General features: G+C 56.7%; 7 protein-coding genes across 7 annotated transcripts; 3 read left to right on the top strand and 4 right to left on the bottom strand.

Annotated features, from left to right (window-relative positions):
* Window positions 1–98: 98 nt before the first annotated feature.
* V1518DRAFT_259462 (CDC45 family) lies at window positions 99–2,931 on the top strand. Its single transcript, XM_066901012.1, has 2 exons — window positions 99–2,130; window positions 2,178–2,931. The coding sequence occupies exons 1-2, from the start codon at window positions 377–379 to the stop codon at window positions 2,818–2,820; spliced, it is 2,397 nt and encodes a 798-aa protein (XP_066759851.1). The 5' UTR covers window positions 99–376; the 3' UTR covers window positions 2,821–2,931.
* Window positions 2,858–4,592, bottom strand: V1518DRAFT_416063 (terpenoid cyclases/protein prenyltransferase alpha-alpha toroid). The gene has a single exon (XM_066903957.1). The coding sequence runs from the start codon at window positions 4,423–4,425 to the stop codon at window positions 3,043–3,045; it is 1,383 nt and encodes a 460-aa protein (XP_066759850.1). The 5' UTR covers window positions 4,426–4,592; the 3' UTR covers window positions 2,858–3,042.
* A 317-nt stretch (window positions 4,593–4,909) lies between these two features.
* V1518DRAFT_405313 (uncharacterized protein) lies at window positions 4,910–6,820 on the top strand (the record flags this gene model as incomplete). Its single annotated transcript, XM_066901912.1, has 1 exon — window positions 4,910–6,820. One exon carries the CDS (start codon window positions 4,910–4,912, stop codon window positions 6,818–6,820), a length of 1,911 nt encoding a protein of 636 aa, XP_066759849.1.
* Window positions 6,821–7,092: 272 nt separating this feature from the next.
* Window positions 7,093–8,705, top strand: V1518DRAFT_259366 (lactate/malate dehydrogenase). The gene is made up of 3 exons (XM_066901010.1): window positions 7,093–7,313; window positions 7,382–7,412; window positions 7,469–8,705. The coding sequence occupies exons 1-3, from the start codon at window positions 7,245–7,247 to the stop codon at window positions 8,389–8,391; spliced, it is 1,023 nt and encodes a 340-aa protein (XP_066759848.1). The 5' UTR covers window positions 7,093–7,244; the 3' UTR covers window positions 8,392–8,705.
* V1518DRAFT_259440 (uncharacterized protein) lies at window positions 8,525–11,081 on the bottom strand. Its single transcript, XM_066901011.1, has 2 exons — window positions 9,487–11,081; window positions 8,525–9,432 (listed from the first exon to the last, which is right to left on the bottom strand). The coding sequence occupies exons 1-2, from the start codon at window positions 10,960–10,962 to the stop codon at window positions 9,019–9,021; spliced, it is 1,890 nt and encodes a 629-aa protein (XP_066759847.1). The 5' UTR covers window positions 10,963–11,081; the 3' UTR covers window positions 8,525–9,018.
* A 6,420-nt stretch (window positions 11,082–17,501) lies between these two features.
* V1518DRAFT_416048 (uncharacterized protein) lies at window positions 17,502–19,421 on the bottom strand. Its single transcript, XM_066903956.1, has 3 exons — window positions 19,173–19,421; window positions 18,828–19,087; window positions 17,502–18,744 (listed from the first exon to the last, which is right to left on the bottom strand). Exons 2-3 carry the CDS (start codon window positions 19,043–19,045, stop codon window positions 17,799–17,801), a joined length of 1,164 nt encoding a protein of 387 aa, XP_066759846.1. The 5' UTR covers window positions 19,046–19,087; window positions 19,173–19,421; the 3' UTR covers window positions 17,502–17,798.
* A 357-nt stretch (window positions 19,422–19,778) lies between these two features.
* Window positions 19,779–24,351, bottom strand: V1518DRAFT_259242 (P-loop containing nucleoside triphosphate hydrolase protein). The gene is made up of 2 exons (XM_066901009.1): window positions 21,471–24,351; window positions 19,779–21,420 (listed from the first exon to the last, which is right to left on the bottom strand). Exons 1-2 carry the CDS (start codon window positions 24,073–24,075, stop codon window positions 19,880–19,882), a joined length of 4,146 nt encoding a protein of 1,381 aa, XP_066759845.1. The 5' UTR covers window positions 24,076–24,351; the 3' UTR covers window positions 19,779–19,879.
* Window positions 24,352–24,416: the final 65 nt, after the last annotated feature.

The raw sequence follows: 24,416 nt of genomic DNA, 5'->3' as shown, positions 1-24,416 counted from the left end.
GGTTGCTATTCTAAAGAGCGTATCTGATTATAAGAGGCCGAGTGGCGATATGTGATGAGTTCGTGGTGGTTGCCATGGTTCATCAAGGGGCGCGGAAGTGTCGCGCCGGGTAACAATGAACGCGCTTGCACGCGTCGTAGACTGCTTCGCGACAACTCAACAGGCCTCGCCAACACTGACAAGGCAACAGCACCCGCGCCGACAAGGACGGCGACGCTCTCCAGACGTAGCGTACCGTATAAGCAGCGCGAAACATACGACAATACGCACGAAGGCAAGCGCAACACTCACGGCGCGCGACTGAGCAAGAGCGCGGTCACCCCGCGCGCGCGAGAGAGAGCAGCTATCGAACGAGCAACATAGCAGGAGCAGCACGATGCACGTTCCACCGGCATCATACCTGACGGCGTTTGAGCGGCTGCGCGTGGCGACGGTGTCGCACACGACATGCAAGCTTGCGATCTTCGTCGCGTGTTTGGACGTCGACGCGCTCTGCGCGGCGCGCATCCTGTCCGGCATACTCAAGCGTGACTTGATCCCGCATCGAACATGTCCTGTAAGCGGATATACAGAGCTGCGGAGGCAGTACCGGGAGCTTGAAGACGAGGTCTCCGCGGTCGTGTTGATTGGCTGCGGTGCGTTGGTGGATCTTGCGTTGTACTTGCGCGGAGCAGAGGAGCATGAAGCGGGGGACGAGGGAGACGAAGAGAATGAAGAGCGCGACGAGGAGAGCGAAGACAATGGGGAGCTTACAGATAACGACGACGCACCGCGTGCGAGCGCAGAACGCGGTCGACAGCGCACCACGACTGGGCACAGCACCGTCGGGAACGGCCCCAGCAACAGCAGCAGCAATCGGAGGAAGATTTACGTGTTTGACAGCCACCGGCCGTGGAACCTGGAGAACGTGTTCGGGCCCGACGACGTGGTTTGCTTTGACGACGGCGAGATTGACGGCGGCAAGTTGGATCGCGAACGCGTGGCGTATGAGGCGTTGCTTGAGATGCCTGACGATGACGACGACGATGACGAAGAAGAAGATGATGATGATGAGGAGGATGATGAGTACTCTGAGGATGAGGAGGCCGAGGAAGAGGTTGACGAGGAACCTGAGATTGTCGATCACGATTCCGATAGTGAACACAAGGACGGTCAACGGTCTGAAGCAGCTTCACTGCTATCTTCACCCTCGTCCGGCGACAAACGGAAATCGCCATCATCGCCGCACTCGCCATCACCCTCCCCACGTCGCCGGCGTGGTCGTCGGCGCGGCGAACCGTCGACGAGGACTAAATTCCGCCAGCTTCGTAACCAGTACCAAGGCACCATCGCGAACTACTACTCGCGTGGCACGTCGTATTCGACCCCGGTCGCATCGCAGGTGTACACGCTACTGTCGTTCCTCGGTGACGTGTCAAATCCGGACTTGTGGCTCTCGATCGTCGGCACTACCGCGCTCGATCACGTTGCTCCACAGCTTTACCGACGACTATTTCCGCTGCTACGGGACGAGGTTACGCGTCTTAACCCACAACAATCAGCACAAATAGCACACAACCACCGCGGCGCCAATATCAACGGCACATTGCGTCTTGCGGCAGACGACTCCGCTCTAGTGATACAGACCGACTACCGCGTGTTTCTGCTTCGGCATTGGTCGCTCTACGAGGCGCTACTGCACTCTGCGTACGTCGCGGCACGGCTACAGCTATGGACGGACGATGGCCGCAAGAAGCTACACAAGATGCTTGCGAAAATGGGCGTGTCGCTGAACGTTGCACGTGAACAGTGGACGCATGTCGATATTTCGGTGAAGCGCACTTTACGCGAGAAGCTCAGCGCCGTGTCGGAGGTGTTTGGCATCAGCGGCGTCATTCGCAATGGCGGCAGTGGTAACGGCGGCGGTGTGGTGCGGAAGTTCGGGTTCCGTGGTGTTGTGAGCGCTGGTGATGCGGTTGAGGCAGTCGCAGCGCTGTTGGAGTGTGGACGAGGGCGATCGGTTGTGGATAAGGAGAATGTAAATCCAGCCGGTATGGGCGACGCGACGAAGATCATAGAGCAGTCGCTCGATGAAACGTTTCGCAGCGCGTGGATCGATAATTTCTGGACTGCATGGGATGCACTGGACAGGTATGTTTATCTTGTTACCAACATGAGCAAGAGACTAACGGAGATAGCGTCGACCTCCTTGTTCACGGTCTTCACCGCGCACAGCTTCTGCAACAAGCAGTCGTCCGCACTGGTACAGCTCTTCTGGAGAAGAAGCAGGTCCACATCCTTCGCTCCTTTCGCTTGTCTGTCATGAAAGATGGACCCGACCTTGATATCTTTACGAACCCACTCACACTGGTGCGGTTGGCGAGCTGGGTAAACGAGTGCAAGACTGAGCAGGATGACCGACAGGTTTCCATGGTCATGGCGGCACTGGATCGGCGCCGAGATACGTATATTGTTGTCGGGTTGCCGTGTCGGATGTTTAAGCGATCGCGGAAAGGTGGGGCGGAGGCAGCAGCGGCGGCGCCGAAGAAGAAGAAACAGAAGAACAGCACTGCCAAGGGCGGTGAAGAAGGTAATAACGAGGAAGAAGAGGAGGAGGAGGAAGAAGAGGAAGAAGAGAAGGCTGATGACGAAGACGACGAAGACGACGGGGACGAAGAAGATGAGATCACAAACAACTCGTTTGGTATTGCGTTCCAAGAAGTCGCGCGGCAGACGCACGCGCGAGTGAGAATCGACAGCTTCGAGAGCTCTGTCGTCGAGGTGCGCAAGGACGACTTGACGGGCTTTCTGGAGGGCATGACCCAGGTCGGCGTCAAGTGAACCTGGTTATCACAATGAAAAACAGTATTATTATTATGCATTGCATGTATGGAGCTGGAATTTCTTTGTATAGTAATAGTCTTGAAGATGGACATCATTTGTTTTGGTGCGCTGTATGTATTTTTATTCTTCCATGTGACATAGGAGGAACGGACTGTCCTTAAATGATTTGCATGTGTTTTGAAATCTGATTATATACCGTTAAAAAGATTAAACAGGAAATCACGGCGTACTCCATTTTGCGCGCAAGATCTCGCCATGCCGCCGTGCGCGGGAGGAGATACAGAGCACAGGATCCAGCGCTTGCAACGGCGCAATCGCCTTCAAAATGCCAATATCGTCATCCTCAGCGTCGCCAACAAGCAAACCCTGTTCACGTGCAACGGCGGCGCCCATCGAGAGTGAACACAAGCCGAGATAGGAATGTAGCACATCCGGCATCGCGCCTGGTGCTTTTGCGAAGCCACCGATGGTCATATTTTGTGTTTTTCCGAGGAGGAATGCCGAATTGCGGGAAATATCGGAGAGGGCAAGCGAGCGGGTTGCTGATGAAGTGAGGGAGGAGGGAGATGTGGGCGAGGATGGGGGGATCATGGCAAGGGTGCCCCCGAGCCAGAAGGAGTAGCATGTATCGCACGCCTTGTTCGTGCGCCCATTGAAGCCCGCAAAGCATTTCTTTAAAGTCCCGTCTTCGGATTCGTCATCGTCGTCATCTTCATTCTCGGAATCGGAATCATCGACGTAGAGAACCTGGTGTTCGAGCGTCCAGCGAAGCATTTTTTGCGCCGCATCTTCCCCAAGGACTTCATATAGTGCAGCTCCATTGCTGCTACCATCGTCGCCGAGTAATAAGTTCAATGTACCGACGCCGCAGTACGTGAGTCCGCCGTGCGACTCGGTGAGTTTGCCGATCCCGATACCGCCATCGAAGGTGACGCAGGACCGAATGTATTCGATCGCGCTTGTAATATTCACGTCCTCGCTGCACTGCAGTAAATCACCGCCGATCATCCACCGCGACGCAGCGACGCAATATCCGAACCGCAGATCGCGCTCGCCAAAGTGCTTCACGTAGTCTGGCACCTCTTCTCCCGGCATGTCGCTACGGTAACCCATCACGCCTGTAGCAAAACTGCCGTCGTCACGTTGACACTCGGAGAGCCAGCGCATCATTGCGGGTCTATCTATCGCGGAAAGATCGTCCCCGAGGATCAACAACGTCGCAAGCGCAAAGTAGGTGCCCGCAGCGTGGCCCGGATCGTAGTCTAGCACTGCATCATGTACGGTAGTGGGGGTGTATGAGGCTGTGGTTGGCAGGGTGAGAGACGGGGAGCATCTGAATGCGTTTTTGGTGGGGAGGAGACAGGTGTCGATGATCCACGCGCGCCATCGTTCTGTCTGCTCGTGTGTGACGATGGCAGGGACTCTTCGGGGAGTGTCGTCGCTGTCGAAGGGGAGGAGGCCGAGGATGTCCAGTGCGGACACGCAGAAGAAGAGAAGTGCGAGCCGCGAGCCGTCGGTGGGTGTGTATGCTGAGGGAAGGACTTGAAGACAGCGGTTGAAGAAGGCGCCGTGGCGTTTGATTGAGAGGTCCAACTGTGCCATTGTGATGGAGATGGCGATAATGAAGGGGGTGTGGTTACAGTGGGTAAGAAGGCAATTAGACCGCACGCAGCAAGCAGTGACAATCAGCGGCAGTCGGGCAGCAGAAGTGTGCTATTTAGACGAAGCGGAGAATGACATTGGTTTAGATCTTCTACTTGATCTTCAACAATATCGAGGACGTGTTCTAGGAACAATAATATCACGAAGGGGTTTGTGCCTCCGTACCTGTGATCCCGCCGCACGTGTCTTGTACGTGTTGTGAGCTGTGATCTGTGACAGTTCCGTGGTTTAGAGTTCTGGGGAGCAGAAGCTTAAATGCACGATCCATTAACGGACGGCGCACATCATCACTCTCTCACCACATTTACGCCTGAAATCATCGCGTGCTGCCGTTGCTAGCAGCATATATCCGCCGATTCCGCACAGTTTATCGAAGATTAAAAGGCTGTGGAGAGTACAGATGAATACGCACGCACATACGGACATGCACGCAGGCATGAACAGCGAAGGTGGGCAGCCGGATCCGGGGACAGGTGCGCAAAAGTCGTTGCACGAGGCACCGTATTTTGTGCATAGCAATGCCAGCCCAAGCGGTGGCGGCGACCCGTCAGCGACAGCAGCGGGTTCAGCGATGACATCGACACACACGCAGAATGCACAGTTGCTTGGACGTTTGACAGTGCCTTCCACGGGTAGTGCGAACTCGGGATACTCCTCTGCGGAGTCAGACGACTCTGATTCCGACTCCGAGCCGTCGTCGTTGCTGGAGGCGCTATCGCCACGCTCGCGAGGACGGCAGCGGAGGTCGAGCGTGCATCGCAAATCAAGCATATCCTCGCAGACAAGTCCACACGGAATTCAGCACCGGCTGTCGGTGTTTGATACTGGCGGCGACAAGAACCGGAGCGGGATCAGCATCACAAGCGAGAATGAGGAGTCGATAGTGTCGGATCAGCCGATGCATGTACAAGATCAGGACTGGAAGCTGTACGATCCGCATCCGTTTCTGTCGCACTTGATTCACAAGGGCTCGCCACCACGGCCGGCGACCTCGCCGCCACCACCGCAAATCGAGATCACCGAGGGCGATGCGCAAGGACTAGCGGCGACTGAGGGATCGTCGCTGCCACCGTCCCAGCAGCAGCGACATGAAGAGCACGGATTCGAAGAACGCATGCATCACTTTTTACACAACAAGCACCAAAATGCGGTGCAATTTATGCACTCGTCGTGCCGTGAGCATCCACATCACCACTTCCACCGTTTCCACCGCGACCCCAAACCTCCGGTGTACGACAAGTCTCATTATACTTTCTCGGCGGCAGGGAGCAACACGCGCTCTCTACTACGTCAGACGCCGTCGAATGAGTCGTCGTCGTCGTCGGGCGTGTCGTTGGAGTCGACGCTGAGTAATGAGTATATATCGCCGGACGAGATGGATCCGGTCACGATGAGTCCACGACGACGGAAGGACTATGCGTCGTCTACACGCTCGTCGGATTCGGCGCAGACGATTCAGCCGCCTTCACTGGATCGACGATCGTCGACGTACTACGAGACTGAGGTTGCGCGTGCGCAGAGTCGGCGTGCGTCGGAGGAGGGCGCTGCTGCCCCAGCGCCGACATCACCAACTGCTGTTTCTACGAAGATATCCTTAGCGCCAACATCTTCGCGACCTCCGTTCTCCCCGCCAATCTCTCCGCTGCGCTCGCCGACACGTTCGCCTCCGGGAGACGCGACTGCGCCGCATAGTAGTGGGGAGAGCAGCCTCGAAGCGCAACTACTTGCGGGTTTCCATCTCAGCAGCAGCAAGACATTCCCCCTAGACGCGTCGACCATGAGTCGACGTGCCATGAGCGACTATAAGATGTACCCGACGGCGTACTATAACCGTGGTTCGCAGGCGCATGTGTTTTACAACAGTGCTGGCGCACGATCTGATGATTCAGATGACGAGGGACCTGCTTACGAGCAGAGCATGAAGCAGTGCGAGATACCACTGTCCTCGCCGCATGTAAGCCGGGAAGCACAAATTATTCCGGAGGAAATTGAAGAGGACTTGTTGCGGCGGCAGAGTGCGTACGATGATCTGCGCGCGTTTGATCACGCCGCAAGCGCGAAGGCGGGCGTGCCATCCATTGGCCCTGGCGCGGGTCTGTCGCGACGAGCTACGACGGCGGGGACATCGCCCGGCATGAGCGGGAACGGAAGCGGGAGTAGCGGGAGTAGCGGGAGCAGCGGGAGCGGCGGAAGCGCCAACGGTGCGAAGTTTTTGAACCGGGCGAAGAGCTTTGACTATGATGCGTACAAGAACAGGTTTCATGGGCTGCTGATGACTCCGGAGGAGGAGGCAAAGCCGGGGTTTTCGTGCACGGAGTGCGGGCGGGCGCATTAGGGCGGTTGAGTAGTGCAACACGCTGGGCGTGGCACTAGGTTATCTGATTGAGGCTGGCGCGGAATTAAGGGCGTGCTACAGATGATGTCATCCCCCCGGAGTTCTAGGGAGACGATGGTGCAATGGGGAGGACGATGGTGACGAAGCGGTGGGCGAGTGAGGCGCCGCTCCGAAAAAGCACCGCCCCGGGCGGACGCGGCTGGTGCCTGCGCCACAGACGGCTCGCGTGGCTGGTGTACGCGAGCGCGATTGGCCAGGCTGCGCTTCGCTGTGGCGGTGCCGTGGCGCGTGCGCGCTCTCATTGGCCGAGCGTACCGCCGCAGCCGTTCCGCCGCTCCCCGTCCGCGTTCCTTTTCTTTCTTCCCCATCCACCCTTGCTCCTCCCCTCTACGCCTTCACGGTCCTCACACTCACTCACATTACAATGGTCTTCACCGCCCGCAACGCTTTCTCCCAGGTCCAGCGCCGTGCGTTCTCCGCCAGCGCCGCCAACGTATGTATCCACCGCTTCGGCCATACGCGATTGGCTCTTCTGCTGTATGCTCACCTTTCACGATGTAGGCCTATAAGGTCACCGTTCTCGGTGCTGCCGGTTTGTTCTCACAGTGTTCTGGGTGAAAATCGGACAATTGAGGCTAACAGACACAGGCGGCATTGGCCAGCCCCTTTCGCTGCTGCTGAAGCTCAACACTAAGGTGACCGACCTTGCTCTCTACGATCTGCGCGGAGCGCCCGGTGTCGCCGCTGACGTGTCCCACGTCCCCACCGACTCCGTCGTCCGTGGCTACCTTCCCGCCGATGGTGGTCTCGAGGCCGCACTCAAGAACACCGATGTTGTTGTTATCCCCGCTGGTATTCCCCGCAAGCCAGGCATGACCCGCGACGACCTGTTCAACACGAACGCCTCGATCGTGCGGGACCTCGCCAAGGCTGTCGCTGACTACGCGCCCCGCGCGTTCGTGTGCATCATTTCCAACCCCGTTAACTCGACCGTCCCGATCGTGTCCGAGGTGTTCAAGTCCAAGGGCACGTACGACCCCAAGCGTCTCTTTGGTGTCACCACCCTCGACGTGCTGCGTTCATCGCGCTTCATCTCGCAGGTCATCGGCACCAAGCCCGAGGATGAGCCCGTCCCCGTCGTTGGCGGCCACTCCGGCGTCACCATCGTGCCCCTGCTCTCGCAGTCTAACCATCCTGAGCTCTCTGGCGAGCTGCGCGACTCGCTCGTGCACCGCATCCAGTTCGGCGGTGACGAGGTCGTCAAGGCCAAGGATGGTGCTGGCTCCGCCACCCTCTCCATGGCTCAGGCTGCTGCCCGCTTCACCAACTCGCTCCTCACCTCGCTCGCCGGTACCCCCGTCACCGAGCCGACCTATGTCGACTCGCCTCTCTTCAAGTCCGAGGGTATCGAGTTCTTTGCCTCCAAGGTCACTCTCGGCCCCCACGGTGCCGAGACCATCCACCCCCTCGGCAAGATCAACGAGTACGAGGAGGCTCTCATCGAGGCCGCCAAGGTCGACCTCAAGAAGAACATCGCCAAGGGCATTTCGTTCGTCGAAGCTAACCCTTAAGTGTCTGACACCTGTAACGACTTCTTCCCACTCTAGCTACACATAAACATATAGTCGAATAAAATGTCATGATTTTGATTTCCTGTTTCGGACTCCCCTCCGCCATCGCCGCTCGCTTTGTCTGCCGAGTTGTTTTTCGCGGTAAACTATGATTAGAGTTTGTCGGCTGTGTACGCACTTCCCGTGAAGGCGCGATCGCTAATCTATCTAAATTGGCCTTGATTTACCCACCGAACTAATCAGAGTAGTATCGCTACATTTTGTTTGCGACACAAATAGCTACCTGCTGTACCCGTCACTCACTATACAACAAAAGTATCGTCATGTTAAATTAATTATACATTCATTATACTTACAGGAGAATTATAGCAAAGAATAAAGAAATCATATGTTACGCGAACAAGAGAAGCAAAATGTATATATATCATAGCAAAGCCAACTCCGCACCCTATCACCACGCAAACCCCGCACCAAAAGAGAAGCCAAAAAAAATTGGCGAAACAAATGAGCCAAAAAAGTAACGGCGAGATAAAACATGATTCCCGGATCCCATATTCGTACAAAAGAGGAGCAAGAGCAGGGTGATGTGAGGTGAGGTGAGGTGAGGTGAAGGCGAAGTTGTGTGTATTAGTGGGAGTAGTAGTCGGCGGTGTCCCATGCCGTGACACGGGGAATCGTGTTGCCGGCAGGAGCGGCGGTAGCGGCACCCGGAGGCGCGCGCGGGCCGCCGCCGCCCATTGGCGCGATCTGGGTATGGTGGTCTGATCCAGGCATAGTGGGTTGTGAGCTCATGGAGCCCGCAACGGAAGCGAGAAGGGAGGAGGATGCAGAGGACGAGTTCATGAGCATTGTGCTGGCGCTGTTGATGTTGTTGCCGGGCCCGTTGACGAGGGATGGATACTGTGGGGTTGTGCTGGGGGGGTGGGAATGCTGTTGTTGCTGCTGCGGCAGCGGTGGTATCCGGTAGGCTGTGTTCGCGGGCTGTGCAGGCGGGGTGGGAGAGAGAGGGTATGCGCCATTGTCTTGAGGATACGCCGTGGACTTGTAGACTCGGTTAGTCCCGCTATTAAAGAACAAGCGCGCAGAGGAACTCACATATTTCTGGACAATCTTCCGCAGGGCAGAATCGAGAATAGTCCACTTGAACACCTTGACGTCCTTTTCGATATTTCGCGGTTTGGGAAATGGAAACGACATGATGAGCTTGAAGAACGCCTCGCTCTCCAGCCGCCCTTTTGATACTGTCTCAGGGTGAAACCCCTCCAGATTTCGCCGGATCCGGTTTTTCTCCTCCACAGGAAATCTGCAGGACACGATCTTTTCCAGAAGTGCAAGACAGTCCACGCTCGTCACGTAGTAGTCCTGCTTTTCGCGCCAGTAGATGCACGAAATTGTGATTTCGCTCTCACCACGTCCGAGCACCGTGCTCGCAGAGGTCGGGGGTCGTGAGTGGCTAGGCTGCTGCTGCTGCTGTTGTTGTTGCTGGTGCTGTGAGGCAGAGCCATACTCGTTCTGGCTGATTGTCTCTGCAGAAGCCTCGATGTTGACGCCGCGCTGCGTGCAGTGGAACTTCACTAGCCGCCGGCTCGCCTGCACTTCCTCTGCGGTCCAGTTGTGTACCAGGTCGTCGAGATTTCCTAGAATTCGCAGGGATGCAGGCCGGCTTGTGACTCGACCTGTGCCATTTAGCGGGCCGCTCATGCCACCGGTGGCGACGTTATTGCCGCCGCCAGTAGCCGCGGTTGTCAGCGTCGACGTGCGACAGAGTTGTGGCACCATATCCCCAGAACCGTCGTCGGCGCCAAATGACGATCTCGTGGATGAGCCGTGCGCAGATGGCGCCACATATGAGGCCGGTCCTGGACCCATGCTCGGCGACATCTGCACTGGCGCGCCGCCGGACGCGTACATCATGCCTGGCGGCAGTTGCTGCTGTTGCAGGGCCGGGGCCTGTTGAGAGTAGGAAAACCCCCGGGTGGGGGCCATTTGGCGGGTGTAGGGTGAGAGGTATGGGAAGGTGGCTTCAGGCTGGCTGAAGGCGTAGCTTGACTGAGGCTCCTGCATGTGGTGAGGGACGTAGGTCGGGAGCTGCTGCTGTTGCATTGTGGCGTCGTAGGAGGCATGGCGGAAGAGTGACTGCTGGAGCTGCGGCAGCTTCTGTTGCATTGACGGCGGTGGCAGCTGATCGAGGAAGTGCTGCTGTTGCTGTTGCTGCTGCTGGGCGGGCTGGGCGGGGTCATGGTTGGAGGTGGAGATGTACTCGGTGGCGTGTAGGGTATGCTTGCCAGACGGCTCGTCGATGAGGACATCGACGGCTACAGGCTTGTTGAGCCACGAGTCGTGGAGGGCGGGCACTGAGATGGTGAGGGCGAAGCAGTGGGGGTAGCCGGCGGCGACATCGGGGGCGGCGCGGGTGACGGCAGGAGTGCAGATGACGGAGGAACCAAACACGAGAGAGATAGGGGTGGCGGCGGCGAGTAGGTCGGCAGCGGCGCCAACGTAGACGGAGAAAGGTGAGCCGGCGCGACCGCGGGGGGAGGAGCAGGATATGACGACGGGGGAGACGTTCATAGCATGCTGTGGTGGGGACGCGGCGGGGGCGGCGGCTGCGGCCGTGAAGATATAGCGCTTGCGGCGGTGGACGCGCGTGTCGACTCTGCGGATGCTCGGCCGCTCCCTCTCGCGAGCTTATCCCGTGTCGCGCACGTGAGTGTCGCGCCCGAGCCGCCCAATCACATCTGCGCGACACGCGGCGCGGCGAGGCGGCTGACGACAAAGTTCCGCGCTATTGCGAATCGACCGTGGCTATTCATGCAGCGTGTCTTTAACTTCCTGCCGCCGCGCGCGCGCAAAGCAGCGCGACGACGCGTCGCGTCACGGCTCACACCGCCCGCATGCCGGCCCTACCCAGACACCTCGCCACGTCCGTACGCTGTTTCACTACGGAGTTGGAGGCCTGCGCCCTCGGAATCTCATCTGCCGTAGCGTCGCCGTTGTCGGAGGATCTCCTGCGATGATGGAACTGTTGATCGAGAACAAGGCAGTGTACTTGACGCGCGCGAGGATGTTTCACGCACAGCCGTCTTCGCATCAAATAGGCCAGAATGCGTGCTGAAACGCGCCAACAGAGCCAGACAGGGATTTTCCCCGCGACGGACCCGGTCGCGGTAAGGTAAGCCGGTGCGGGGTGCTGACTTAGATTGGCAGCTGTCGAGAGGTCTTGCTTTCGCTAACTGATGTGCGCAGTGAAACAACTTCCACCGGCTCGCCTTTTCGATGCTTCGCTGCGCGCGTCGCCAACCACCCCCCCCTACTCTAACAGAAGAGAGGAACACGAAAGGCGTGCTGGTGCATGTAAGGCCATCGCGCCAGGCCGTCAACTCGTCCTGCGAGTTAGCATCGCTGCCGCAAATGAGAACTCGTGCATAGATGTCTGTCGCGCTCAGAAGTGCATACGCAGTTTCAGCGCAGTAGTAGCAACCCGCCGAACCTCGCCCTAACTCGACGCAGCCGGCTCTGTTCGAAGGCGCAAATTTTGCGTTGAGAGCCCCTGCGCTACGCGGGCGTACGTATTTCGCCGGATTTCGGGCTGTATATTAGTTGCAAGCACTAAAAATGGAGGCGACGTATAAGAAATTGCTAACAGCATGGCGAATCAGACTGCTGCTGCCTTCGTCAGAAACGTTCGAAGCGGCATTGAACTTCCTCACTCGCCGCGCAGTTCACGTGCACAGAACCCTAACCCCATGCATGGCGTTTCCGAAGTTTGCACCCCACAAGTCACAAATGAAAGAGAGTTCTTGGCGCGCAACTGTGTCTGTGTGTCCCTGAAATATGATATCGCGCGACACGATGGCTACGACACGCGACGGGGAAGCGACTGTCTGCTTGACGCTGCCGCAGCTGAGTGACTCACAACCTGGTGTGACCCGCACAACACAGCGTCACGCACGACACGCACTACGGCTGGCCGTCCACCGCCGTCTGCGAGTCGCATGCGCGAGACGCCCAACCAGAGGGCAATCTATAACGAGAAGCGGACTGCTGCAGAACAAAGTGCGCCAGGCCGTCTTGTGTGGGCAGCTGCAGATATGATATGCGCGCCGGCGACTATGGCGGGCGGGCGACAACAAGCAGCAGCTCCGGCGAGAAATAATGCGAGCGAGACCGGTTAGCGCCAGGGAGCAGCAGTGTGGGAAGTTTCGGCGGCAGGATCATTCCGAGCCTGCCACCGCAGGTGTGCATTCTCGGCTCACTTCGCTCTGGGCTTCTCGAGGCGCTTGTGTCTGCACCCCCCCCCCCCCCCGCGCTCCTCTCCATCCACCGTAGAATCGCCGGCGTGCATGCCCCGTTGCGGGTAGACGTGCGGGGTACAGGATATTCCCGGCGGGGGGCCGACCGCCGGGCGATGAAGGGAGTGCTATACTACACATACTAGAGCGAGCTGGCTAGCGACGAGAATGCGGCCGTTATACAACGATCCCGCATAAACGGTCGCCATGTGCAGGCTATATAGAACTGTTGTATCTTCGCTCTCTGTGGAGCAGCCTCCAGGAGCGCATATTACTGCTGACTTGAGCGCGACGAGATAGAGAGGAATGCTAGCGGAGGGTTTATAACTCGCTTGACGTATGCGAGGCCTTACCGCGGTTCTAGAAAGAATGAATACGAGGTCGGCAGGCAGCAGCGGCAGCAGCAGCAGCAGCAGGCAAACGCTGAACGCGTCCGCCGTCTCTGCTGCCAGCCGCCGTCACTCTCGTCAGCCTCAGCTCCGCTGTCTTCACTCCGCCCGTGATTTGTGTGAAGAATGGAGTGACATGATTCATTTCATTCCGCACGCGCTTGAGTTTAAGGAATTAACAGAATATAGAATCCAAGACTGTGCCACGCGCAGCTCTTTCGTGGGCTCTGCCGTTGACCCCATTTGAAGTGGAGCTGCGCGAAGAGGTTGTGCTATATATTGCTGCGCTGACTTCGAGTCGCGCCTGCGCGTGTCGTCCGTAGGCGTCGCGCCTCGCTCTCCAGACGCGTGGAGGAGTCGGCGCCTGGTCTTGGTCTGCTCGCGCCGGGCAACCCCGGGGCGTGGCTGGCGGCGAAGCCTCACACATGCGACACACGATGCGCTTGTATCCAGACACCGTTGATGATACGCGAACTACAGTTGTCTCTGTCATTCCGGCACAGCTAGATCTCTAAATCGATCCTGCTAGGCCGAGGAACCTAGAAGCGACACTAATTGACTGCTGGCAAGCCTGCCTTGCGCTTCAGATTTCGCTTCCACTGAGTGTGTTTGTTGTACACGCGATTGCAGGAACACAGGATCCAGTAGTTAGTTTTAATATTCGCATTGTCTCGCCGTTGCGCCGCCCTCTGCGTCTGTTGCTGGGTCAGGCGCACCACCCTATCATACGCATTGTCCCTTCTCCTTTGTTTGAAAATACCCGTCCTGCTCGCAGCATCGCAGTGGGTGGATATATATAGAGATGTGCGCAGCGCAAGGATAGCAATTTCGTTGAAACAAGAAGCAGAATGTGAACTGAAACAAAGGGACTTGAACACAATCCCTCGCAGGAGAATTTGTTCCGCTGCCTGCAGCTGTCAAACACAAAGTCGTTCGCAGATGAAGGCCTTGCTACGGCCGAGAGCGGGGATTGCCGAGAGCCGCAAGGAACAGACTTCGTCACAGAGCGAGGAACGTCCCCTCGTTGGGGCGAGGAGGGGGACCTGGCAGAAGGAGGTCGCGGGCACGCGAAGTCGCAATGCGATTCCTCGCTATAATGTCGCATCGTGTGTCGAGTCGCGCGAGATCACAACTGCATGTCGCGCGCGGACAGCGCGTGCAAGGCATTTTCGTGCAGAGCCGGGACCTGGCGGTCGGCCGCTGGCGCCCGTGATCACACAACTCACAAATCGTTGTTACTCGCGCGCAGACCTTCGCACATGCATTTCACTTTCACAACAGCAGCAGTTGACTTACACGAGCGAGCAATTTAACGGGTGCTTTTTCGTCTTTGCGGGGGAGTGCTCCGGTGCCTTCCATCCACCGCTGCTTAGTTCATTTTTTCGGTGGTTTGCACTTTTGCAGCCTGCGGATTTTGCTCCGCGTGTCCGGAGCATTATTATGTTGCTATGCGGTGCGGGTGCGTCAGTCTCGAGATGGATGGCTAATGAACGATCATCTACGCTTCCACGCACGCGCGTGGTCAGTCCGCGCGGGGGTCGACGCGACGGAAGGAGCTGGACAGAGAGCAGCACGCTTTCGAGCCAGTAACGTGCGGTGGCGAACTCGATGATGTGCCGCGCTACACGCTACCGTACAACTTCACGCGCACGCGCATCCAGGACGCGGTGGCGATTGCGAACCGGCTAACGTCGCGTAGTTCGTCCAAACTCACATACTGCTAACAGCTGATATTGCTGGCGCGCGCACGCGCAAACGGCTTTTACCGAGCATCTATTTTCGAAGAGAGGGTCTATAAATATTAATTCGCCGGTAACTTACGACGCATCTTGGTCGCCAGCTTCTCTTCATCGCCAAGGCCTGATTCGATCACGAGCCACGACCTGCTCCGCGTTGTCATCACTCTCACGCTGTCTTGGACGGACCCCCAGTGCGGCAATGGACGAAAACGGCAACTTCTTCTGCGTCTAGTTGTCGGCCGTCGTCCCGTCGCGTTAGAGGGCACACCCTCACCGCCAACACCTCCTTCGTGCCGCGAGCCGAAACGCAAAGTTAGAGATTCGTGTCGCAATTTGCAAGGACAACCGTGCTTGCTTTTCCACGTATTTCTCTCAGTCATTCCATTGTCCTGCTCATACCATGTACTATTCCCCTTCGCTTCGCATCCACCTGCCCAGCTTAAGTCAAACGAACCGTATTCTCGGTTCTGCGTAGCCGAGTCCTGGGCTGCGTTTCGTTTAACGCAAAGATTGCACCCACCAGCCTTGTTTGTCTCACGATTTCCAGTCACAAGTCCGCGAAGATTCCAGGCCTACTGTTCTCTCATCAGCGACAGCCGCCGATCCCAGCTTAAGAGGGGTCTCTGTTGTCAAAATAGTGTGCTCTCTCCTCGTGGCCCTACTACTATGTCGGCGTGGTGTGTGGGGTCGGAAAGAGTAGCGAAGAAGCTGGTCCACAGCCGCGGTAAGCTAGTCGAGGCTAGCATAGTCCACGAGAAGGACAGAGGACGACATCTTGGACTGCTGGACTATTTGCCACAAATAAAGATTGGCTTTTGAAACAGTCATCAATTCATTATAGGAAACTGTGTCTGACACTTACTTGTCTGCGCGCACGACGCGCGCAAACAGTCTTGCATATCTATAGACCGAGAACTTGCTCAGCAGCGCAAGTTTGAGACCTGACTCGGGAAATCTCAATACCTTCCTCAGTGCTGTTAACTCACCACGCCTTGCTCCAATCATCTGATGATCAACCAGATTGCCTCGCCGTGACGGAGTAATCACGATCTCTGAACAGGCCGAGCAACAGTAGATCACCTTCAGTGCCCGCGCAAGCTGGTCCAGCGCGCATGTTGCTAGACACGAAGCACGGACGAAGGGCTTTGCAGGATAGCGTGGCTATGCGCGAGCCGGCGAAGGCTGTCAGTTTCGCTCAAGTCGCAAGCCGAGGCAGTCGCAGGCCCCGTCAATCGTTCATCTGTGTCCCATGCCTTGAGCTACCTGCACGCAGGACCAGGACCGAAAAGACCCTCGAGAAGAATGCTGTCATAAGAAAAGCTCGACTATCAGCTCCGCCAATCAGTTCTCTTGTCAGTTATAGTCGGCGAGAACACACGGACACGCGATACTCGCCTGGCGCCAACCGGGCCAAAGAGCCGCGCTCTCTCAGCCGCTCGCCGTCTCGCCTCCCTCGTCTTCACTGCCGCTGGCTATTCTGTGCGGATCGAGCACAACTGGTCTCACACACTCACCACTCGAAGAGTTGGTGGGAAGCAAGCAACCGCCCGCCCGGACCCTGCGTAAGAACGCGCGCGCGCGCACAACTGGCCCTCAGAAGCTGAAGCTTGGCCGGAAAAAATGTGAGACGCGTCTCCAGTCTCTTCCACAGAATCATCGCTCTTTCACGACTGCCTGCATATACCCCATCCACACAATACCGCAAAAATAGGTCAGCCATCCCGAGGCCGCTGAGAAAGCGCTACATGCGGCGGCGCCGGACAGCAGCTTCTCCGGCTGACATGGCATATCCGCGCCGCGGAGCGCAGCCAGACGGCAGGCGGTGTGCAATCGCGGCGGGCTGAACTCTATCTGACGTGAACTTGGCATACGGGCGGCAGAGTTTAAGTCGCTAGTGCAGCACCAAAGCTCGACACGGTCATTTAATATATAATTAATAATGCCAGTTGTCTGGCCCAGTGCTGGTCGCTCTAGGTTTGAGACGTCTGCAAACAAATAGTTCCTGCGGCTGCGTCGGGCTTAGCTTAGTGCACACCCAAGTCAGCAAGACAACACAGCACGCCGTGCGCGTCACGCGCCGGCTTGAAACAAGCAATATTCAGTGGTCCTGCCCGAGAGAGGGCGACCTTAAATTCCAGCCAATGCCGTGTACTCGCGATGATTCGTCTCGTCAGGCACGACTCCGGCGACAATCGTTCTCGCGTGCGCAGTAGTAGTGTGCCTACCAAGCCCAGTGCGGTCTTAGAGTGTGTGAGACCCGTGTTGACCCTCCACATCCGACGCGACGCGACACGGAAGATTAATCACGGGTCCGTGTCGCGTGGTCACTTTTGGCCCTCGCAGGGGCCCTTGTTCGACGCACCCGACCCGCGTCCACACTGCGCGGCGACGGCGGCGACGAAGGCGTGGCGCGGCATGTGGCAACAGCACATATGCACAGCTTCGTCTTTCAGTGGGACCCTCGTGCAGCTCATCTTTTGTCCCTCCTATTCCGGCGCGTCTACCCCGCGCCGGGTGCTGTGTGGGGCGGGAATGCCAGCCACCGCAGTGCCAGCGGCCGGCGTGGCAATAAGTTGTGAGCTGCAGCGCCCGCAAGCGCGGTGCGCCGCGCCGCGTGCGTCCGTGTTTTAGTCGAGGACTCAGCTCATCACTGCCGCCAACCACAGGCTCTTCACGCCCGCCACGTTTGTGCGAATTTGGCCTGCATAGACGGTCGCGTCTGCGTCGCTCCCTGTCCGCCTTCACCGCCGCGGGACGGCATAGCGCGAACGCTGGCGTAGACCACTGCGTGCAGTGTGAAACCATACGCCATACAACCCATGACTTCCTATTGTATTACCCCAAGATACTCCTCAGTCGCCTCTTCTATCGTTCTAGACTCTCCTGTTCCAGGTCGCGAAAACTCGCCATCTATATCTGTCTACTATGGTCGCAGTCGACCCCGCACCCACCGCAGCAAGACATGCCGCAGTCGCCTTCGGTCCCGCTTACCGCTCAAAGATCCAGTCCGAGAACGGCGCGAATGTGCGCTCGTCCCACTCGCGCCACTGTTGATATCGCATATCGCGCACCGGCACCATTGGCAACGCACCACTCGCAACGAGTTCCTTGATCTCATGTGCAGAGTACACCGCGAGTAGCAAGTTCCCACAGTTCTTGTTCATGTTCACCACCGCGCGCTGAAACTCCGTTGTCCGCGTCGCGAGGTGCATACTCCACACCGGCCCGCGTAGCACAAACGCGCGCACACACTCCGCGGCACTGCGTGCGTCAGGCTCGGTGGACGAGGCTGCCGAGAATGGGAGTACAGTAAGGGCGTGTGCGAAGCGGTATCCTGCGACATGCCGCGCAAGTGCGCTCTGCAGGCTCACGTCAAGCGACGCGATGATTTGCTTGATCCACGTATGCTTCGCGACGCGACACAGGTCGAACGAGGACGCGCGCGAGGCGTACACGCTGCTGCGAAAGTCAAAGCCCGCGTCACGGATTAGGTGCGGCACTGCTTCTTCGATTTCGCCACTGCCGTCGCCGGAGCTGTAGTAGATCTCGCGGCCGGGTGGCATACCGCAGACAAAGATGAACAGCGCGACAAACGTCACCGCCACGACGCTCTGTCTAAAACTTGGGTCCTGCTCGTCGCGGTCAGAAAGCGGTTCATATACAATCGGCGGGCGCATGTCTTCCGGCATGGCGAAGTACACCGCCGCATCGAGCAATCGTGTGCCGTGTTGGACTGCCTCCGCGACGGTGTCAAAAGACGTGACAGACCGCGTTCGCGTCACGATTTTCAGATCCTTCGTGGTTAAAAAGTACGACCGCCGTTTCCTCGAGATCTGCTCCAGGAGTAGCTCGCCGACGATTCGCGACATCGACGCGTCAAAGTCCGTCTGCACCCAGTCGTCGAGCTGTATGAACGATGGCAACGAGCCAGAGCTGTTCGTAGACCATAGTTAGCACGCATCTCGCGAAGCTGGGCGACGGACCAAAGGGAGGGTCCAATGGAGGTCGCCACTCACGCATCGCTCCCGTTGCTCTGCGCCGACATCAAGGTCAAATCATCATCACCATTGGGGCTATTTTCTTCGCTGCGATATCGTCGTTGTCCCGACGCAGACGACGACGATGAAGACGACGACCCCTGCCGCCAAAGTCGTTGTTTGCTGCTATCGTCAGATCCGTCTTGCTGCCGCGGTTTCCCCAGTCGCGACGCGGATAGCAATGGCACGCACGCCATGCACTAATCTGCGCCCCTCCTATTCGCGGTCTTTGGGGTTTCCTAGTTTCACATTTCAGTTAGCATAAACTTGCATGGATCCGTCGGGCCTCCCGCAGATACGCGCAATTCTCGCGAACAAACTCACCTGTCCGACGCGCAGCTGACTTGCCGCAAACACAACCGCGCCTGACCAAGTATTATCACCAGACAACAGACAAAAAGCCCTCTCTACCGGGCGCTTCAATTCCTGCGCTCTTTCGCTCTCTCACTAGCTTCACAAAGATAGTTTTTAATAGCGTGCTGCGACGGCCCGCCCGCAGCTCCCGCGCGCGCAGGACCTGTGCGCAATCGAAATTGAGTTTTTGGACATTGGGACTTGTTCCGCAATGCCGACTTTTCAGGGTTCGAACTTGCGGGTGCTGATCATGTGCGCCCCACTTTCGCTTGTGCGCACGCGTGAACGCGCACGCACCCAGCGCCGTCCGCGGCATGCCGTCCGCCTGTCTAGTGAGCACCCCCCCCCCCCCCACACACCCTGCTTATGCACATACTCGCGTGCTCGTGATCGTCGCCCATCGACCGTGACGTCGGCCGATCTCTTCTCGCCCCCGTGTGAGATTGAACTTGTGTATTGTGCCTTCTGTCTATCATCCACCGCCGCCACCACAGCCTCCTCCACTTGATTTAACGAACCAAAAAACTCCTTCTTTAAGTGATGTAAAGAGCAAACTACAACAAAAGAAAAGATAACGAGCGTTCTATATCCCAAAAGGTGGCTGACCAGCCTGTATAAATGAGTGTGTGTCATGCGTGTCTATAATGTGCTATGCTCGCTGTCTCTTCGCCCACCGCTCACGACTTCTCCAGCGCCTGGAGTTTCACGAGCTCGTAGTACTTCATTTTGTTCGCGTACAGCTCCTGGTGTGTGCCGCTCTCGAGGACCCGGCCGTTCTCAAATACGTAGATTATGTCCGCCTTCTGGATCGTGCTCAGCCGGTGAGCGATCGCGATCGTCGTGCGGCCTTTCGCTGCATTGTCGAGCGCTGCCTGCACGATCTTCTCCGACTCGTTGTCCAGCGCGGACGTCGCCTCGTCCAGCAGCAAAATCTTTGGATCACGGATCAGTGCCCGCGCGATCGCAATGCGCTGCTTTTGGCCGCCCGAGAACAGCGACCCTTTCGCGCCGCACAGTGTCTCGTAGCCTGCAGGCAGCGACATTATAAAGTCGTGGATGTTTGCCTGCTTGCACGCCTCGTACATCTTTTCATCCGATACCTCGCTCAAGCTGCCGTACTTGACATTCTCCCGCACAGTACCCGAGTACAGTGTCGGTTCTTGCTGAACAAGCGCGATGTGACTCCGGTACGCATTGATGTTCAGATTTGATATGTCCATCCCGTCGAGCAGGATCTGGCCGGATAGCGGGTTGTAGAACCGCTCAATTAGACCAACTGTCGTCGACTTGCCGCAGCCAGATGCGCCAACAAGCGCAACATACTGGCCCTTTTTAACCGTCAGGTTCAATCCACGCAAAACCGGTACCTGCATGCGCGTGGGGTATCGGAAATGCACATTCTTAAACTCAATGTTGCCCTTCACGTCTTGTGGGGACAAACCCTCATCGCTCCACGAATCAATCGTCGGCTCGGTCTCGTAAAGACGACGGATGTTGCCAGCCGAATCGTACGCCTTCGCCATATCGTTCGCGTACGAAAACACAATCGACCCGTTCTGCGAACCGTTCACGATACTGATTACCGCAGTAAACATCATAAACACAGAGTACCTATCTGTGCGCACAAGCGTGCTGCCGTACCAAAACATAAGGGACTGAATCAAATACACGATACCCTGCGCAGCGCCGTACAACATAGCCGACTTGTTGTTCTGCGGACGGCCGACCCGGTAGAGCTCCGTAAGCGCGTTGCCGTACGTCTCAATCACGTCATCTTCACGCGTTAGCGAAATCACAGTCTTAATCGACGACGCAGCCTCGCTTGCGTACGACGACGACCTCGCGTACGCAGCCTTGACCCGCTCCTGGTGCTTCGCAAGCAAGTAGAATCGGTAAAACCCAGCAGCCAACAAAACCGGAATCGTCGGACTCGTAACAGCAGTCAGCTTCAACGAAATCGCAAGCGAGACACCAATCGCCCCGAACAGCATAATTCCAGAGTTCAAAATCTGACCAAGTGTAGCGCCAGACAAGCCCTCAATAGCTGCAGAGTCCTTGGAGATAGCAGCCGTAAGAGAGCCGGCGGTGTTCTCAGTCTTGTCGAAAAACGCAATGTCCTGGCGCACAATCTGACGAAGCGTCTGCATGCGTACTCGGCGCACAAGTCGTTGACCGGCGTATGAAAACAGACCAACTGCCATGATCGGGCAAAAGAATTCTGCAACTCGTTAGCACCCCGGCTTTCTGAGTCCAACAAAGCGTACTCACCAATAGCACCCATAGCGAGATATGTAATGTTGTACTGACGCATGCGGCGGTTTCGGCTAAACTCGTCGGTGTCTCCAAGCGCGTCGACAGAGTTGGAGTAGACAGTGCTGAGGTACGGGTATCCGGCAGCCATTATGATAGTGAAGAAGATCGCAAGCAAGTTAATTCGCTTCTCGGGCCGGGCAAGGTTGAACAAAAATTGCGCGATTTCGCCAAATGAGTAGCGCTTCTCCTCTTCCTCCTCAACACCAATACGGTTGGAAGCAACGACACTGGAAATCGAACGGCCACTTTTGGTACGTGAAAGAATGAGCTTCGATGTCTCCTTGAGGTCCTCCTCGGAGGCAGAGCCGCCATCCTCTTCAATATCCTGGATCTCACGCGCCTTTTCGTCAAGAATCTGCTCAACACTGTCGTCCTCCGAGTCCTCAGCAGCCTCAAGCTTCTTCTCAACATCCTGCTCGACATTCTGAGCCATAACCAAATCATAGTACTCGCCACGCTTTTCAATGAGCTCCGAGTGGGAACCCTGCTCGAGAATGATACCGCTCTTCATAACAACGATCTTATCAGCATCCTTGATTGTCGACAGACGATGAGCAACAACAATCGTAGTGCGATTCTTGGATGCCTTGTCTAAAGCGTCCTGGACAATACCCTCACTTTTGGTGTCCAGAGCCGAAGTTGCCTCATCAAGCAAAAGAATCTTCGGATCAGAAACGATAGCACGCGCAATTGCGACACGCTGCTTCTGACCGCCCGACAACAAAAAGCCGCGCTCGCCGACGTGCGTATCAAGGCCTTTGGGGAGAGTGTCAATGAAAATCATGGCATTAGCCTGCCTGCAAGCGTTGACGACAAGCGCACGCTTCTCAATCTCTGACGCGAATTCGTGCTTGGTCCCAATAAGTCCATGCGCAACGTTATCATAAACAGTTCCGGCAAACAGCACAGGCTCCTGGGACACAAGCGCGACCTGGTGACGAAGCCACTTGACGTTAAGCTTCTCAATGTCGACACCGTCAAATGTCACGGTACCACCCACAGGCTTGTAAAAGCGCTCAATCAAACCGACGATAGTCGACTTGCCGGAACCACTGGCTCCAACGAGAGCAACAGTGGTGCCAGGCTTAATCGACAGGTTAAAGTTCTGCATAACAATGACATCGGGACGCGAGGGGTAGATAAATTTTACGTCCTGAAGCTCAATCGCGCCTTTGACACTGTCGAGAATGATACCCTCGTCGGAAGTAGAGTCAATTGCAGATACGCGGTCAATTGTGGTGTAAATCTTCTTAACTGCCCCAGTGGCTGCGGATACAGCGCGCATGTGAGGAGTAACAGCGCAAACAGCGAACAAACCCTGGATAATCGAAGCGAGAATCGTGACCAACGCAAGAATCGACAGCTTGTTCTCCAGAATCAGAGGAGCGCCAAAGTAGAATGCCACAACATCGCAGATGTACAGACCGAGCCATGCGACGCCAGTAATCGCACCCGCGTAGAAGCCAGCATGAAGGGAGTACTTCTGCGAAATGCTCAAGAAGTAGTCGTAGCGGCTCGACAAACGATCCTGAATACCAAAGGCCTGCACGTTGCGGATCGACGACAAAACCTCCTCGATTACAGAGCCGCCAGCAGAGGAACCGTTCAGAGCCTTCTTGTACAGATCAGTCATACGGTACGAGACAAAAATGAACGATACAACGATAAACGCAGCAACGATAGTAAGATAACCAGCCAGCCGCGGCGACAGCCCATAGCTGACGATGAAAGAGCAAGTGAATGTCGACAAGAACGAAATCAGGTAGCCGAGCTTCTCTGAGATGCCATCCTGGATCATCATTGTGTCAGACGAGATGCGGGTCGCGATCTCGCCAGTTCCAACTTTGTCAAAGTACGCAATGTTCTGCTTCAGAATCGCACCGAGGTAGTTCTTGCGAATACGCGCCGCAAGGATCTCACCGCGGTCGATGAAGATAAATGTAAACAGGTACGACATCAGGAACTCGGCCACACCGAGGTAAACAAAGTAAAGAGAGTCGAAGTTGGCTTGTCGCTGGAAGTCCTCCATTGAGTAGTACTCAGGAATCTCGGTAAAGTTGTACGTGCTCTGATAGTACGGCGAGTCATAATAGTAGGAGAGGTCGAACGGCAGGCTGGTGTTGTACGAATCGGTGGAATTGAAACTGCCAGAGTGGTACTCGGTTGAGTTGAAGTACGTGCTATTGTAGAACATACTGAACGCATAGTATCCGCCAAAATACTCGTAAAAGTCTCTGGACTGGATAAATCGAGTGAACGTTTCAGCAAACGCGCCGTTCACGATCGGAAACACCGCTCGAATGGAGCCCTCGGCCGCGGCCATGAACATGGCCATGCCAATGAGGACGCGATCCGAGATGGACGCATAGCGATAGACCGAGAAGAATGAGACGTTGGAGTCATAGGTGATGACCTGCTCGCGGAGGATGGCGGCTTCGTTCGGGGGGAGGTGGGTGAATTCGTCAGAGGGTCCGGCCGCAAGGGTAAGGCTGGCGGCGTCAGCAGCCTGGCCGCTCAGCAAAGGAGTCTCTTGCGTGAGAACGCGCTTCTCGCTATCCATAATTGAGTGTGGACAATGAGAGCGGGTTTGCTACTCAGGCAAGACGAAAGAGAGAGGAAGGAAAGAGGAGAAGGAACAAGACGCGAAATGAATGACAAACAGCCAACGTAGAATCGCTTGGAAATGGGGGGGCTTGGGGCGCCGCCTGCTGGCGGGCGTCCATGCGTCGCCGTGGCGTCGGAAAGATAGGTGGTTCTGACATGTAGTGCACCCACTTCTGCAGATAACGGGACGCAATTCCTGCTCACGAACGCCGTGCACTGTCCTGTGCGCGCCTCCCAAACTTCGCTCAGCAGGCGTCCCTCCGGGCCGCCGACGGACAGCGTTCGCCGCAAAAATGC

This window comes from Limtongia smithiae (assembly GCF_038497785.1).
Source record: "Limtongia smithiae strain NRRL Y-17922 unplaced genomic scaffold V1518scaffold_5, whole genome shotgun sequence".
NCBI lineage: Eukaryota > Fungi > Ascomycota > Lipomycetes > Lipomycetales > Lipomycetaceae > Limtongia > Limtongia smithiae.
The sequence above is the reverse complement of the archived record's forward strand: the minus strand, read 5'-3'. Positions and strand labels throughout refer to the sequence as shown.

What these genes read in the sequence shown, in the direction of transcription:
- V1518DRAFT_259462 (XM_066901012.1), top strand. Translation starts at nt 377, where the DNA reads ATGCACGTTCCACCGGCATCATACCTGACGGCGTTTGAGCGGCTGCGC. An exon ending in GCATGGGATGCACTGGACAG is followed by an intron (nt 2,131 to 2,177) that starts GTATGTTTATCT and finishes TAACGGAGATAG; the next exon opens with CGTCGACCTCCTTGTTCACG.
- V1518DRAFT_416048 (XM_066903956.1), bottom strand. Translation starts at nt 19,045, where the DNA reads ATGGCGTGCGTGCCATTGCTATCCGCGTCGCGACTGGGGAAACCGCGG. An exon ending in CAGAGCAACGGGAGCGATGC is followed by an intron (nt 18,745 to 18,827) that starts GTGAGTGGCGAC and finishes GTCTACGAACAG; the next exon opens with CTCTGGCTCGTTGCCATCGT.
- V1518DRAFT_259440 (XM_066901011.1), bottom strand. Translation starts at nt 10,962, where the DNA reads ATGAACGTCTCCCCCGTCGTCATATCCTGCTCCTCCCCCCGCGGTCGC. An exon ending in GGAAGATTGTCCAGAAATAT is followed by an intron (nt 9,433 to 9,486) that starts GTGAGTTCCTCT and finishes CGAGTCTACAAG; the next exon opens with TCCACGGCGTATCCTCAAGA.
- V1518DRAFT_259242 (XM_066901009.1), bottom strand. Translation starts at nt 24,075, where the DNA reads ATGGATAGCGAGAAGCGCGTTCTCACGCAAGAGACTCCTTTGCTGAGC. An exon ending in TCTCGCTATGGGTGCTATTG is followed by an intron (nt 21,421 to 21,470) that starts GTGAGTACGCTT and finishes AACGAGTTGCAG; the next exon opens with AATTCTTTTGCCCGATCATG.
- V1518DRAFT_259366 (XM_066901010.1), top strand. Translation starts at nt 7,245, where the DNA reads ATGGTCTTCACCGCCCGCAACGCTTTCTCCCAGGTCCAGCGCCGTGCG. An exon ending in TCTCCGCCAGCGCCGCCAAC is followed by an intron (nt 7,314 to 7,381) that starts GTATGTATCCAC and finishes TTCACGATGTAG; the next exon opens with GCCTATAAGGTCACCGTTCT. An exon ending in CACCGTTCTCGGTGCTGCCG is followed by an intron (nt 7,413 to 7,468) that starts GTTTGTTCTCAC and finishes TAACAGACACAG; the next exon opens with GCGGCATTGGCCAGCCCCTT.
- V1518DRAFT_416063 (XM_066903957.1), bottom strand. Translation starts at nt 4,425, where the DNA reads ATGGCACAGTTGGACCTCTCAATCAAACGCCACGGCGCCTTCTTCAAC.